We start from the raw sequence: 16,295 nt of genomic DNA, 5'->3' as shown, positions 1-16,295 counted from the left end.
TTCCTCTAATGATAGATATTCCTCCTCTCCTCCAAAAATAGTTATCTTCAAATAAATCCCCACATTTGACTCCTGGGGAGTCAAATGTGGGGCCAGTGGTTGCCTGGGCCAGTGGTTGCCTGGGCCATTTTGGAATTGACACTCTTATATGAAGACATTTCAGAGTTTATGTGACTGCTTGGTGTCGTCATCCCACACAGTTAAAGAGAAGGGAAAGGACTATGGATTGTTCTCCCTCTGTCTGTCTATCACGGACGATTTTGCAGCTTCTGCTGGCCTATTCTTAATGAAACACTGTGGTACAGTATTTTGAATATTAACCTGATTGGTCCTCCACGGTGCCACTAACAGGCCAAAAAGTATGCAGGTTTCAAGCTGCCAAGCAGTAATGTCTCAGACATGGTACATAACTCGAACATACAAAAATTACAAACAGAGTGACTTACACCAATATTGGGTGTTTTCCTTTTGGAATTGAGGGTATTTTGCATTCTGAAGCAGGGTCTTCTCAGAAACTCACCTGTGTTTGACTTCAGTCATTACTCCCTCTATCCTTGTAAGAGTCCTGTGCCCCATGCTGCTGAAAAGCACTCACACAACATAATGCTGCCACCACCATACTTCACAGTAGGGATGATGTTATATGGGTCAAGAGTTGTCAGTTTTCTACCAGGCCTAGTGCATTGCATTATGTCTGAAGGGTTCAGTTTTCGTTTTCATCAGACCACTGACTGGTCTGTCACTGACTGTTCTTGTCCCATGCTCTGAGTCTATCACATGCCCATTTCCAAACTCCAGGAGTGCTATTATATGCCATCTTTTTCACCCAAAGCTTCCTCCTGACCACTGTTGTATAACCCAGATTTGTAAAGTGTTACACTCACTGTTATCCTTCGAGTAAGATCTGCCATCACAGCCAACGAACTCTTTAGTTTTGTGGTTACTAACATGACTCTTGGCCATGTTAGTAACCAAGGTCCTGAGAGTTTCACAAGTCCTTCTTTCCTTATTGTTCAGTTTGGTTGGATAACCGGCATTAAGAAGAATCTGTGTATTTCAATATTTTTTTCTGTCTCCCAGAAAGTAACAACTAAGCTCTTATGAACTGCCAAACCTTGAAGACTTTTCCTCCTACCCTTCTCCATATCTGTGCCCTATCACCATTCAGTCTCTTAACTCTACTGCCAATTCATTGCATTTAGTGTTAACACTCCTCCTCTAACATACACCACCGTCTGTGGCACATCATGAAGATGTAAATCATGTTCAGTGAACTGAGTTGGCTATAAGTTGTCTCCACTTTGACTGTAGAGATCTCTTACAGTCATTGAAAGGAGCATGACTGCATATTTAACCATTTTATTAGCCAAAAAAAGTTACTTGTCAGCACTTCATACATATGGCATGTCACTGCTATAGATTAGTGATGCATACATTTTTCCACTTTTGCTAAGCAGATGAATATTGGCACATTTATCTGCTTAGTGCAAATCATGTGCATATTGTCTTTCTCAGCTACCCACTTGCCACCTCCACAGATAAGTCACCACTTGCCTTTTAATCATGATGCTATGAGCACAGCATATACATCAGAAACAAGATAAATCTGCTGAAGATAAATCATCAAAGGTCAGAGCTGCTGATATGCACATGCTTTAAATTTATTTCAGAAGTTATTGTAAATAATTTGTACCGACTAAATCTTCAGCCAAGTAGTTAGTTTACCGAACAGTTAGTTTACTGAACAGTGCTGTTATAAATTTGTCCAGTTAACCCTTACTGTGAAACTCCAGGAGCATTTAATAAACACACTGATTTCTCCTCTCACACATAACTTGAGACTGAGATGTTAAGAACTGTTTAAAGCTGTTATTGCATAGGATGATCACATATGGTTCAATACTACAAGCAGAATAACAAGTTTACAAGCCCATTTAGCTGTAAATGGACTTAAAACAAACAAAATACTTGTAGAAATAGTGGTTTAATAATAATTGATTAAGAGTAATATTCATGATTCACTGGGCGCTTTGTCATCTGACTACCCCATACTTATTTTTGTGTCAAACTCAATATGTTAAGAGTGGATAGTACATGGTTTAAAACACACCCAAATCAACACCTCACACCTTTTCTGTGTGAGCCATGCTTACAGGGGTCACAGGCAGTGAACAACACATGTTTGCACATGCTTAATATATTCTCAAACTTACTAAAGTTGTTCAGAGTAATTCAACCAATCTCTTGGTCTGGTTTATAGCTATTTCTATAGTCTGCTGTTAGCCCAACCCCAAAATCCATATTTTTAATCCATTTTGAATAAGTGCTATAACAGTACAAAATGTGGAAAAAGTCGAGGTGATTGAATTCCTTAAAAAGGCACTGTATATGACAGAAGATGTTTCAGAACATGATGTGACTTCCGCTCTCTCTGTGCCTCTTATAGAAGTGTGTACGGAAGGAAGAAGTAGACAGCAGAGAATTGGACCAAAGAAAGACCCTGCAGAGTTCCAATGTGGTCAAAACTACTGATGAGAATGATGAGTTTGAAAAGCAGCGGATAGCGGCTATTGCTGAGGTAGCCAAGACCAAAGAGGTAAGTAATTTCTTATCTTCAGCACATATTATGAACACAGCTGTGGTGCCTTAAGGGTTCTTATTTTCTCACTAGGATGATGAAACATTCAAATTTATAGCTGCTGGCATTACAATCATAAGGTAAAGTTTATATGAATGTACGTTTTCAATAGAACTTTCACGTTCACTTTTGAAAATGACTTTTGAAAGTGTTATGGGAGTAGCCTATCAGACAAATGAAACATAAATATAGAACTTTAAATCTTCTCATAGGTTGTATAGAAAACATTATACATTTAGATACAACACACATTGTACATTATAACTGGAAAGAGTAAATGCTCCAGGGATTGTTTACAAGTTCCAGTGCAATTTTGTATGAACAAATCTGAAAACTGAAATATAATGCAGCCTCTTGGTTCACCTATGAAAAACTATTATTGAATAGACCAGTTAATACATGAGGATTTTTTTTGGATAAAACAAAACTGAAAAGAGAGTAAAATATAGTCTCTCTGTTTATTATAGTGGGTTAAAACACATATCCAGGGACCACCGACTAGTGATACCAGGGTCAGTGCAGCCAATTTGTTATTAAAATGTCAGCAGTGAAATTACCAGAGGCACCAAAAAGTAACTGGTAGCTGATTGGATAATTTAACACCGTTGCATGCTGTCAACATAATAGCACAATTTTGGCTGTATTTTAGATGTATTCCAGATTAAGTTCGCTTTCCAAATGATTTGGTGTGCTCCAAAACCCAACCGGCACATACCGGTTTTGCTTACCTGACCTGATGGCGCATATTCTAGCTAAATCATAGTGAGACTGTCATCGGATCACCATCACAATGCTGCAGAAGCGCAAAGATAATGTCAAGTTTTCATGAAGAGCCAATAATAGTTACCTTAATGTTTGTTTTCAAAGCTACAGTTACACAATGCATGTAACAGCCAGTGGCTACTTCAGCTGTTACCCACATTCCTTTTAAACAGTTTGCTTCAACCTTGCGGTGCTGTAAAAAGCAGCAAACTGGCATGTCCAAATGGAGCACATCTATAGCTCACTCACAGCATCACATCTATAGTGATGCTGTGAATGAGTTTCACCTGCAGTTTGTCGTGATGCTTTGCATCTTATAACATATCTATGGCCCTTAAATCCCAGCAACTAATAGGTGTTATAAATCAAAACAATATCTTTGAGCAGTTCCAATCTGATTTTAAAGCAATGCATAGTATTGATCTTGGCTTTGTAAAAGCACTCATGGTTGACTGGGTGCCTTTGATTAAGTTAGTGAGTATAGTGTGTGTGTGAGTAGAAAATGGGTGACAATTCCAGCTATCCCCTTGCTGTGATGAAAATAGGTTTTCAATGTAGTGAGTCCCCAGGACCGACAGGTGGTCATTTGAGTAGGTCCCAGGGACATTGATTGTGTCCCGATAACATTTTGTCCTGACAAATTGTCAGGGATGCCGAGCCCCCTGGCCGAAAATTTTGAATATATGGAATTGAAATGCATCAATCTGGCGCACTCTTTGAGACAAATCAAGAAGCTAATATAACAATTTCAGAGTGTTTAACAAACTGCATTTTGATAAAAGGCAGTTAATTGGCAAACACAGATATTGATTAACTGATTTATTTGGGCATTAGATTAACATTTTATAATTTAATTATTTTTAATTATTTTCTCAAATGTCTCCACACACAAACATAAATGGCAAGATCTAAGATACTGACAAAATAGGTACAAACACAAACAGTAGCAGGAAATAAAATAAAGTACAGAAATTAATACAAAAACCAAGTGGTTGGAAACTAGTATATACAGCTGATTGTTTGCATTTACAAGCGCTAAGGCTGGGGGGGCTGTGTGCTTGTGTGTGAAATGCGAAGCGAACAGCAAGTGGAACGAAGGAGAGATGGGAAGGCAGCCAGCGCAGGGCATAGCAGCATAGAAACGAACACAATAATTACACAAATACGTCCCTGATTAACGTTATAGGATTTAGTCACTTGGGGGAGTTCGGAAAGTCGCTAAGTTGTCATTGTATCAGCAAGTGGAACGAGGGAGAGGTGGGCGGCCAGTGCACGGCATATCAGCACAAAAATGTACACAACAAACATTACACAAATAAGTTTCTGACTAACGTTAGGTTATTAAGTCACTTGGGGGTAGTTTGGAAAGTCGCTATGTTGCCATTATATCACTGGTATTTGCGAGCGCTTGTGTTTTTCGTGCTAGGCGATTCATACATTCCACCACCGCCTAGCCTACAACGGATGTGTTGCGGCTGAAAGCTATCCTCTGAGCGTTCATGCAGAAACTATTCGCTGCAGTGATTGGTTAATTCCGTTGTCAGTATTTCATGACGTATGGCCCAGTACCCGCCTAACTCCCTCTGGACAATCCAAGCTAGCATCAACAACAGATTCCTAAAGGAGCCGCAGATTGAATATGTCAATGTGCGTTTTTTTCCCCCTTTCCTCATTCATTTGATCTAGGGGGTCGGTGAAAACATCTAGGCAATGCACCTAAGAAATTATAAGGCAGGGAAAACCCTGAAACTGTCACATCATCATGACATACTACAACATGGAAATAAAATACACACAAACAGCCAGGCTGATGTTAGCTGTTATGTAATGCTATTAAGTGGAAAGTGTTATTAGCAGGCTAACACAAATGTTTCAAGCTGTTGAATAACTGGACTTGTCGATTCTGTTGTCTTTAACATTATCACAGGAAACTAGCCACATCCATGGAACTATTGCTTGACCTCATACTTCATGCAGCTCTTTAAAAACACATCTAACTTTATGTGCATAAGTTGTGATATGGTATACAAATATAGGCTCTAACTATAGCCCCTGTCATACATGTAATCTCACCCTGAAATGTTCAGGAACACTTCCTGCACGGGGTCATCTGTGAATGGGAGCAGGGATCAATTTTGAGGGAAATCTGTTCTGTCAGTTTCCCACCTCAAGACTTATTAAGGTTTCAGGAACAATGCCGGTAAAGCTTTGTAGTGAATGAAAGCAGGGAAGCTTGAATGAATGCTGGGAAGGGCACTTAAAGGGTTTCATCGGTCTGACAAAGATGCTTTACATGGTGTGAGAGGACCAATCACAAGACTTCGCTGATGACCTATTTGAATTCACAACTTTGTTGACAGTTGCCTTGCCTCACAGGTGAATTAATAACTGCAATACAGTTTCCTCTTTTTCTCATGAATGGCTGGGAACTGGACAGATTCAGAAATAAGAGAACTCCTCCCTGTCCGTACAGAAGATGAAGTTGATAGGGAGCTGTCTGGAACAGTTAGAGATGCTGAGTTAGAGATGCCTGAAAGGTTATTGTACTAATTTACTGGGAACTGTTTGTGAAAGAGGGCTTTGATAAATGAATCTGGCAATTGGGTCTTTGTACAGTGGCTTTTGCTGTTTATGTATGTTTTACGATGCTAGCTGCTACTTAGTATTAAAATTACATGGACTTTAAGGATGACCTAATGCAGTTTGTTTTTTGTCCATTGGAATAATGATTGCTGAAAGTAGGGCTTTCCAGTAAATTTTTAATTAAAAAACTTATTCCAAACATTAAAATTTGTAATGTAATGTCTTGGCTGTATATTCTGATCAGTTTAATGCTACCTTGGTTAACAACAGTATCCATTTCTTTCACAGACAAAAATTTCTCATGGATAACAGTTTTTTTAACTGTAATTTACACTCAGGTAGACCTTCCATTCCTTGTAAAGATAATTGTCCCTGGATAGCAAATCCATCTCAGGTTCTGAGCTCAGGAGATGCACGTTGCCCTAAGAGAGGAGATTTGTATTGCTGTGCAATACTGTGTGCTAGCATGTGTGTCTCACATTAGAATAGACATGATGATAGCGGTCAATGTAGCACATGAAGACCCTTAAGGAAACAGTAGAAAGTGACAATAGAACTGTTAAAATTTCAAGGCATTTTGGAGACGACTGCCACAAACCCCATTCACTGTCCTACCTTTGTATATTCTGCCTGGCTTGTCAGGCTGGCATCCATGGTAATCACTTTCCTGGACAGTACTGTTGCCATTGCTAGACCCCTGTCAAAGAGGACACTTGCTTCCAGTGGTGCAGTGCAAGGACACATGCTGCCAAAATGGTCACTCTGCAATGGCTGTGATATACTGGGTCCAGTCAGAGAGACAGCCTTTCATTTGAAATCTCACATGTAAAGCCTGCCATGAATCACAGTAAGGGCTGATGCATCAATGTCCCAAGCTGCATTCCTTTCCAGCTTTCTTCTATTCTATTTTGAAGGAAAAACAACAGAACCAACACGCTTAAACAGGAGTAGCAAGTGTGCAGACTTAATTTGAATGCTCTCCTTCCCACATTTAGGGCCCTATCTTGTGCCACCCGCTACCCGTTGCTGCTACCTGTGAATTGTGCATTTAGCAGCTTCCGCTATCCCTAAACTGTATCTTGTGCCCATGCTACCCGCCATACATTATGCCGACGCCGTTATGTGTGTTTTATGCGCTTTCCCTACAATTGCTATCTTGAGCACACACTTTAGGGAAAACAGATAGCGGGTGCTTAGGACCACCTGCTATCCCATTTGGGCTTTTACAAGAGCGCGCCCAGGCAGCTTCAGTGCGCAGTGTGTATAAGTTAACAGTATTATGGTTTGTTATTGTGCACTGTGTTTATTAGTTTGTATGTAGATTTGGTTTTCTGTGAATTATCCGTCGGGGACCGCCCCGACGGAGCCACGCCACGTACACGGTTGGACTGATACCGGGACGCCATTGGGATGGACTGAGTATATTACTCATATAGACTGTTTAGAGGAAGGACTGTTTTAACTTGGACACTTACGCCAGTGTGTTTTATTGTTTTATCATAAGCCAGCAGCTGTGCTATATTGTTATTTTTAATATTTTATTTGCCCAATCTACCTTGTCAGTAAATTAGTTTACACATAGTTCCACCTCTGCCTCTTATGTGCGTGTGTGGTGTGGCCTGGGGATTTTACTCAACCAGTACAACCCTGTGACACGTCCACTTGGACACATGTGAACGTGCACATGCGGCTCCACCTCCCGAATTAACTCGCCTATAATATAATCTAATATATAGTGGTGCAACGGATCATTGTTGATCCGTGATCCGTACGGATCCCTCTCCACGGTTCGGCACGCGCGTTCACGTCAAGGGTGCATGTGCAATCCACACTGGTCAAGCCAGTGGCGGTTCTGCCTATGTTGCCGCCGAAATCATTTTGGTGTGATTATCTTCAAAATTGAAAAATTGTAAAATGTCACACAGAATGGGCACTTTACTGTGCAGTAAAGTGCCCATTCTGTGGCCATTCTTCATTTTTTCAATTTTGAAGATAATCACACCAAAATGGTCTCCATTTGTAAAGTTTGTAAAATGAAGAATGGGCACAGAATGGGCACTTTACTGCACAATAAAGTGCAGTAAAGCCCCAGGATGCTCTGGTGTTCTGTTGTTGTCATTTGTCCCAGTTTGGTTTTTTCTTCTCTAATTTGTAGAGCGTGGTCTTTACCTGCTCTACCTGTAAAGTGTCATCAGATAAATTTGTTGTGATTTGATGCTAAAAAAAAAAAACAAAAACAAAGAAACCCAACAGATTCCCTCCTGAGCATGCTCTCGGCGACGGTGGCGAGGTAAAACTCCCCTTTAACGGGAAGAACCCTCAAGTAGAACCAGACTCTGGTGGGGGGGGGGTCATCTACCTCTACCGGTTGGGTGGGGAGGGGAGAGAGAGAGAGACAAATGGCCCTTTTCCATTAGTATCTACTCGGCTCGACTTGGCTCGACTCTACTCGCCTCGACACCGTTTAGGTGGTTTTCCATTACAATTGAGTAGCACCTCGCCGTGGGTGGAGTCGCCGGCGCACCGTCCAGCTCCCTCTGGATTCTTTGGGCCGCCACCAAGCTCAGAAAAGTCTCCACGTCTTTATTTGACCGTAACGGTTTGCTTGCCATTTTCCGACTTTGACAACTTCACTGACGATCAATGCGCACGGCCGCTGTTGCCTTTTTTTTTTTTTTTTTTTTTTTTTTTTTTTTTTTTTTTTTAAATGTCGGGTTTTGTTTTCGTGCGGGAGTCGCTCTCATCACTCCCTGTCCAATCAGTTGCCTGCACGGCGTTTACGTCACATTTTCAGCTCGACTCAGCTCGCTTGGAACCCCGGCTGAGTAGGTCCCAAAATGGGACCTGCTAGCAGGTACTACCACCTAATGGAAAAGCTCTTAAACCGAGTAGAGTCGAGCCGAGTCAAGCTGAGTAGGTACTAGTGGAAAAGGGGCAAAAGAGACAGAGACAGGGAGATAAGGACAAACTGGGACAAATGACAACAACAGAACACCAGAGCATCCTGGGGCTTTACTGCACTTTACTGTGCAGTAAAGTGCCCATTCTTCATTTTGCAAACTTAACAAATGGAGACCATTTTGGTGTGATTATCTTCAAAATTGAAAAAATGAAGAATGGGCACAGAATGGGCACTTTTCTGCACAGTAAAGTGCCCATTCTGTGTGACATTTTACAATTTTTCAATTTTGAAGATAATCATACCAAAATGGTTTCAATTTGCAAAGTAGTAAATTTTATGCATATTTTATGGATGCTGAAATTCAGAATGGGTATTTTACTGTGGAAATTTGGAAGCGAAAACCCAAACTGTATGAATGTGGAGCTTAAGAGATTTGGTAAAAAGTTCATGAAAATGTTTATGTTTTGACAAATAAATGCATTTCTGGTGCAATGGTGATTGTATTTTAGGTTAATAATGAACAAATAACAAACACTAAATGAATATAAGACAAAAATGCAAGCTACAATGGTCTAATATTGAGGAATTACAATATTCGCGAGTGGTGAAATAGCTCCATGTTTGGGATAACAAAAAAAAAAAAAAAACTTGCGTAAAGAAAAAATGTTTTATATCCCAAGAAAGAGCAAGCTTTGACCTTTAAATTAAAACAAAATTCAGATTTTTTAAGACATTCCCACATGCAGTTATGGGCCAATGAAAATGTGACATGAAAACTTTTTTTTGGATTTGGAGAAGCTGCCATCCAGAAACCGATGCATATATCTGACTAACCATTAATGCTTTGAACAGTCCATGTATGTATCTCAATCAAGAAGCTGGAGAAAAAATCAAGAAGCTGGAGCAAATACAAAGTTGTTTTCTGAAGGCCCAAACATGGTCGACCACAAAACCCGCGTAATTTTTTTTCCATTTTTCAGTGGCTGGCATACCTACCAGTTATGATGTATGACAGATGTTTTTGTATATTCTGAGAGAGTAGGTGGAGGTGTATTATCGCACCAAATTTCAGTTTCCTATGTGGTGTAGTTCCTGAGATATTGACACCTGAAAATGGAGGAAAAATAAGGACTTGCCAAAATCGCACCAAAATCGACACATACTCCCCTCACTAAATTGGCCATATTTCAAAAAGTATCCATCCGAGCAAACTAAAATTTTACAGTGTGCCTATTGGATAAATAAGGAACAACTGGTGAATTTTTCTGCAGTTGATGCTCATTTATGTAGGTAGCTGGGAGCAACTGTACGTTACACAGTCCTTCATAAATATGAACATTTAATGCTGCACACTATCAATGAAATAAATGACCAGTTACTTGGCAAATCATATCTACATCTGAGATTTTCCCCACATCCTGTTTTTCTGACAATTTGCCTCCAGCACTTTTTATTTTTTTATTATTTAACATTGATTTAACCAGGTTGGACTGAGATAAAAGCTCTCTTTGCAAGAGCAACCTGGGCACAAATAATGAAGAAATACAAGATCAGATAATTACAAAGAGGGGAAAAAAACAACTAACTTGCAGGCCTTTGAAACATCAGCCTTGCCTTGACCACAAAATATCAACCATAACAAAGGCAGAGTAAGCTTCCTGTGGTTGTCAGTCAAGATGCATTGCAAAAACTAGGTGTGTTCTCTGTCAGACCAGTCTCCACTCTCAGCTATGCATGAGAGTAGATGTGTTACATCGCACCTCTGAAAAATTGTATCTACGCGGGCCCCACGCAGCCCCCAGCGCAGCCCCCAGCGCAACCCCCACTGACAACAAGAGCTATGATTGGTCTGCCGAACTACAGCATTTCGCCCCTCCGGCGTTACGTCCAGTTGTTGTGCCGGCAGCGTCATTTTTAAAAGAACTGCTGTTGTGATCTCATCTTGACTTGTCAGTTAATTTCAAATTGTTTGGAAAGTTTGGATCATGCTGGATCTGGATCTACTGCTACTCCTTTTAAAAATAGCGCTGCTGGCACCACAACAGGTAGAGGAGCGACCATGCATCACAGGGTGTATGTAGGTCTGCCGGAAAAAAAAAACCAAAAACGCGCCCCATACCGTTTTGGCGGAGAATTGCTTTTCGCAGAGGTATGTTGGACACACACACCCTGCGTGGCAACTGCGTGCGCGTTGCGTCGAGTGTCCGCATAACCATAATCCGGCCTTAAGGAACTCTAGTTCATGCCTTCATCTCATCTCAGTTGCAGTACTATAATTTACTCTTTCATGTTTTGCTGAAGCTTGATGATTACTTTGTAGTGTTTTCTGTCTTCTTTTTGTCTGTTTTTACTTGTTTTATATCATAATAATGATGTTTAATCTCACTGGTTCAAGCATTTTATAATGTTAATTTTTTTTTATACCACTAATCTGACGGCATACTCACTCTCTGTTTCAATTTGTAGCACATTTTCAATCATGCATTCCATAAGAGTTATGGAGGAATAGTTACGGAGATGTCTCAGAGTGGTAGAATATCTCAACTTGTGTGGGCACATACTCTTATGGGAGTGTGGGCATATTGCATATGTACTCTATATGTAACAGTGATCATGTAGGTCTTGAAAATCTACTGTTCAAATCATTTTTCTGAATTATGTACATTAATGGCAGTGTTACGACAATAGTACTTAATTCTAAATCCAGGATAGTAATTTTTAACAGAATAACAAATTTTAACAGAATATTTTCACTGTTTGCAGTGAATTTTCACTGTTTGCAGTGAAAATATAGCCTAACTGCACATGGTGATAATCAATGTCCTGGACAGTTTCATTACTCCTGCTTGTGTGTGTGTGTGTGTGTGTGTGTGTGTGTGTGTTTGTGTGTTTGTGTTTGTGTGTATGTGTGCGCGCGCGTGTGTTCATCAGTTGAAAAATGAATGAAAAAAATGAAAATAAATGAAAAATATGAACAATGTGAAATATAGAAAGCAAAATGTAAAAACAATACCAAGCACTTCGGTGAGCTGTAGCTTACTCAAGGGATGATGTTTAGCTATATGTGCAATCCATTTGGGCGTGTCGGCTTGACGCTTCATACATCACAGCAAGGGTGGAGCAAACTGTTGAACTGGGCTGTGGGTGGCAGCAGTAGTAGCTTCTGGCTGTTACACAAATTGTGTAGCTGTTGCTGTGAAAACCATCAGTAAATTAACTATTATTGGCTCTTCATCAAAGCCAAACGTAAAAATCCTCTTTGTGCTTCTGCAAACATTGTAACAGTAGTCCAATGGCAAACTCACTATGATTTAGCTAAAATATGTGCCACTGGGTCAGACTGGCAAAAGTGGCATGTCCTGGTTGGGTTTTGGAGTACACCCAATCATTGGGGAGTTGAGCTTGATCTGACGTGCATCTAAAATACAGCTGAAACTGCTCTGTTAAGTTCACTGCATGCCCAGGTGTTCAGTTAGTTATTTATACCTCTGCTCATGTCGCTGGTGGCATTTTAATTGCAAATTGTATTGCACTGGAAGTTCCAGCAGAGCTTTGTGCCTCTCAGCCCACCTCCCAATGCATGTTTCCCGCAGACACCAGCATCACTAGCCAGTGTGCCTTGACTTGCTGTGATAAAGAGAGGGGCTGCTTTTTGTTTTGTTTTTCTGTTTTGTCTTATACATAAAATGTTAATTTATTAATTTTTCAGTGATTATTTTCCATAGGTGAACAGTGAAGCTGCATTTTGCTTTTCAGATTTATTTTATGCAAAAAATGCTCCGGAACGTACAGAGGAACTTAGTGCTTTACAAGCACAGCTACTTACTGACTTTTCGGGCTCATCACTAGTGTCAAAAGAGTAAATATTCAATCAAAGTAAAATGTCAGTACAAAACTTTGTTAGAAGGTAACAGCATATGTTTTTAAAAACCTAACATACCCTATTTTAGCCTAGCCTATACAGCAAGCACACTCAGTGTGGAATGGAGATTATAATCCTGGCTGCTGTAGACTGATTGAGGCTCCGTGTAGGTCTGATAAAACTACCACTGGGCGAACCTTTCACTGTGTGTTAGTTTTGGATTTAAGTAGATTTTGCTTGTCTCTACCATGAATTGTGAAGCTCGTAACTTCAATTCTTGATTCAATTCTGTGGTAATTTTTCAGACAGTAGTTTTGGGGATATTTGTCAATGTGGTTTATCCATATCTGGCCCATCATTTTTGACACTGTTGTCGCCTCTTTTAAAACTCACATAGTCTGCTAATTGACATTCATCCTAATATGGCTTGCCTTTGTACTTCTTTTTGGAAGTAGGACCAGTTTAAATTTGAACGACTTCTTTTTTGTCACTTTTCATGTTTTCTCCAGAAAGTTTATGCAACATCACATTTCTATCAATCAATATTTTCTTTTCCTTCTTAAGGCTCCCCGTACTTTTGGTGGTGGAGGAAATGCAGGCAGTAATTTAAGCAGTGCCTCTTCCTCCTATCGGGGCCGTGATTCATACCAGCAGCGGAGACGAGAGGAGAGGATTGAAAAAAGTGAAAGCAGACAAGATGGAAACTACAGAGAGCTGGTGAGAAGACAAACATGGTTCAGTTCTTAATAGTAACAATTGCAATCTCAATCGATTTATGTGTTGTGAGTTTCTATTAATGGAAGTAGGTTTAACAAATGGCAAAAGGACATTGTGTTTGATATTTTACTGGTATGATACTGATGCCTCACTTCACTCCAACATAATATTAGATAAAAAGGTTACAACGTAATATGTCTTGTGATTTGGTTTCATGAAGTCTCAGTTCATGGACCAGGTTGTGTGTAAATTGTAATATTGTAGAAGTCTATGAGGGATAGACAGTATATCAAGATTATATCATTATTATGATACACGACTAGATATCATCTGGGATTTTGAATATTGTAATTTCATAATATGGTAAATGGTTGTCTTTTCATGGTTTTAAAGGCTGTATTACAGTAAAGTGGTGCAATTTTCTGAACTTGTTAGATTGTTCCAGCTGGTCTGTTATGTACCTCTACCTGCTGCTACCTGTCATCATATCCACATTACTAATGATTCTTTATCAAAAATCTCATTGTGTAAACATTTTCTGAAAGCACTATTTTCCATGTTGAGGTATTCGGTCAATATTTTCATGATATTTGATTTTGTCCATATCGGCCAGCTATATTACACCCAGCACTATGGCCAGCCTTTCCTCTCAAGTGGCTGTCGATTTGTGTGCCTGTCTAACCATCTGTTGTTACAGGATGAATTTGAAGATGAACCAAGTCAACCTTTGAGTAAACAAAGTAGAAAAAATTTTAATAACACGTTAAGGTCCTCAAATTAATCACATCCGTTAATGTGTTAACTTTGACAACCCTGGTTAAGACTGCTGGAAATCTGATTGCACTCTGTATTATGAGTGACACTTTACCCCACCCAATCCTGCCTGCTTGAAAAGAGATGTTTGAAGGGAGAGGCTTCCAAATATAGTTAATCTGATGAATTTTAATCAAAGCTTCGTGATGCATTGACACAAGACAAATGAAGTGAAAATTCAACATTCCACCTTGTTTGCTAATTTCTCTTGTGCCAGCAGGTATCTATTTCACAATGCATACCAATACAAGTGCAGATTTTCTCTGCCAGTGATGTGTTCCCACAAGAAGAAAGAAAGAATTGTCATATTTGTCTCTGACCTGGTCTCCCCCTTGTTTCCTCTGTTCCTCATCTATTGTTACGTATGTTGTCCTCTATCTGTATTCTCATCTTGTCTTTGAATCCATCCTCTCATCTGCTTTTCACTGCATACTGCTACTACTGTGTTCTCACTGTTTGTCTTTGTTTTTTTTTTTGTTTTTTTTCCCACTGGCTCTGCTATCCATTCTACCAACCTTTCTGTGTGACACTTAACCTTCCTTCCCGTTTCCTGCCCAATATTGCTATACAACTATCATCCTGTCTTATGCCTTTTATCCCCATCTCCCTATGCATTCTCTAACTTCTCCGTGTCATCTCGTTCCCTTTTGTCCTCTCTCTTATTGTGTCCTTTGTCCAGGTGGATGAGCGTGCTCTGAGAGACATCATGGAAATGGGCTTTAACAGAGAGGCTGCACGGCAGGCTTTGATGGACAATAACAACAACCTGGAGGTGGCACTTAACAGCCTGCTGACTGGATCCTCTGGCTCCAGACCTGGCCCTGCTGTAGCAGAATCCAGCAGGTTCCAGCCTAGAGGTACACACACACACACACACACACACACACACAGACACGCACACAGGCAGCGGCTGTACGCCTTAATGGTTGTTCTTGTGCCACTGATTTCCACCAATGTATATTCACATTATCAGTGTTCTGCTATCTTGGAGTGACTCTTTCCTGGAAATGTCACAGGTTGGGCTATCATTTGACGCTCAAAGCTACACTGTAGACAGCATTTACGAGGAGATACTGACAGTATTGTTTTCATAGACCAAATGAACAGCTCCTGTTAATTTTTTATTGTGTTAAAATAATGAACAGAAGCTACAAGTTTAGTAGGATAAACTTTATTTAAGGGGTACATGCCCTGTAGTGTTTATATAATACTATATATGCTACATTTTCTTGTGCTTTGTCATTTTTTTATGTGTCTTTCCACGGCACACAATAGCAAAAGTAAACTCCGGTGGGCAGATTGGTGGTGGGGTAGCTCTCACGTTTGCGAGCTGTCCGCTACGGGTCATGTGATATCTAAACAAGCACTCCATTAACTTGGAGGCTGAAGTTGAAAGTCATCGGCTCCGCAGCAATTCCACTTGCTCTCTGTAGTGGCCTTTACTCTAATGTACACTTCTGAGAAGCACAAGCCATATCCCAGCCTAACCCTGATGGCTAGGATGACAAAATGTCATCTACCTCAAAATGATGCACTTTGGGGAGTGATGGATTGAGGGAGAAAACAATATAGTCCTTGAAGCAAAGAGTAATAACCTACAGCTTAGTTATGATTAACGATAGATAAATGTGCAGAGCTTTGTAAACCGTTTATAGGTTTAGGATTTAGACAGCACTGGATGTTGTATTGTTGGTCAAGATTCCATGTGGTAGGTTAGAGCCTGTGTGGTTGCATTCTTTAGATATGTCACGCTCCATAACTAACGGCTGTTATAATAGCTTGCCTAGATGAAAGACTTATCATTAGAATAGCCTGAGGTTCAGGTTTCATTCACTGCTTGTGACACACTTTATTGTTTGCCTGTATTGTGAAAGCTGGAAACATTGTTCTGATTGTTATTTTACATGATATATCCATATGTTATGTGCTCTTACTTTAGTCTTTGTATCATGTATTTTTAGGTTACGGCATAGCATACAACTAAAACATGTTGTCGCTTAAAGCTTTCAAGAATGCAC

General features: G+C 40.0%; 1 protein-coding gene across 1 annotated transcript in view; it reads left to right on the top strand.

Annotated features, from left to right (window-relative positions):
• tdrd3 (tudor domain containing 3) overlaps window positions 1-16,295 on the top strand; it is a 41,720-nt gene that overhangs the window by 11,278 nt on the left and 14,147 nt on the right. The window contains exons 7-9 of the mRNA XM_030080050.1: window positions 2,447-2,596; window positions 13,312-13,464; window positions 14,957-15,134. Of these exons, the coding sequence (XP_029935910.1) occupies window positions 2,447-2,596; window positions 13,312-13,464; window positions 14,957-15,134 (481 nt within the window). The remainder of the gene's footprint in view (window positions 1-2,446; window positions 2,597-13,311; window positions 13,465-14,956; window positions 15,135-16,295) is intronic.

This window comes from Myripristis murdjan, chromosome 3 (assembly GCF_902150065.1).
Source record: "Myripristis murdjan chromosome 3, fMyrMur1.1, whole genome shotgun sequence".
Classification (NCBI taxonomy): domain Eukaryota; kingdom Metazoa; phylum Chordata; class Actinopteri; order Holocentriformes; family Holocentridae; genus Myripristis; species Myripristis murdjan.
This window is presented reverse-complemented; position numbering and strand designations above follow the sequence as displayed.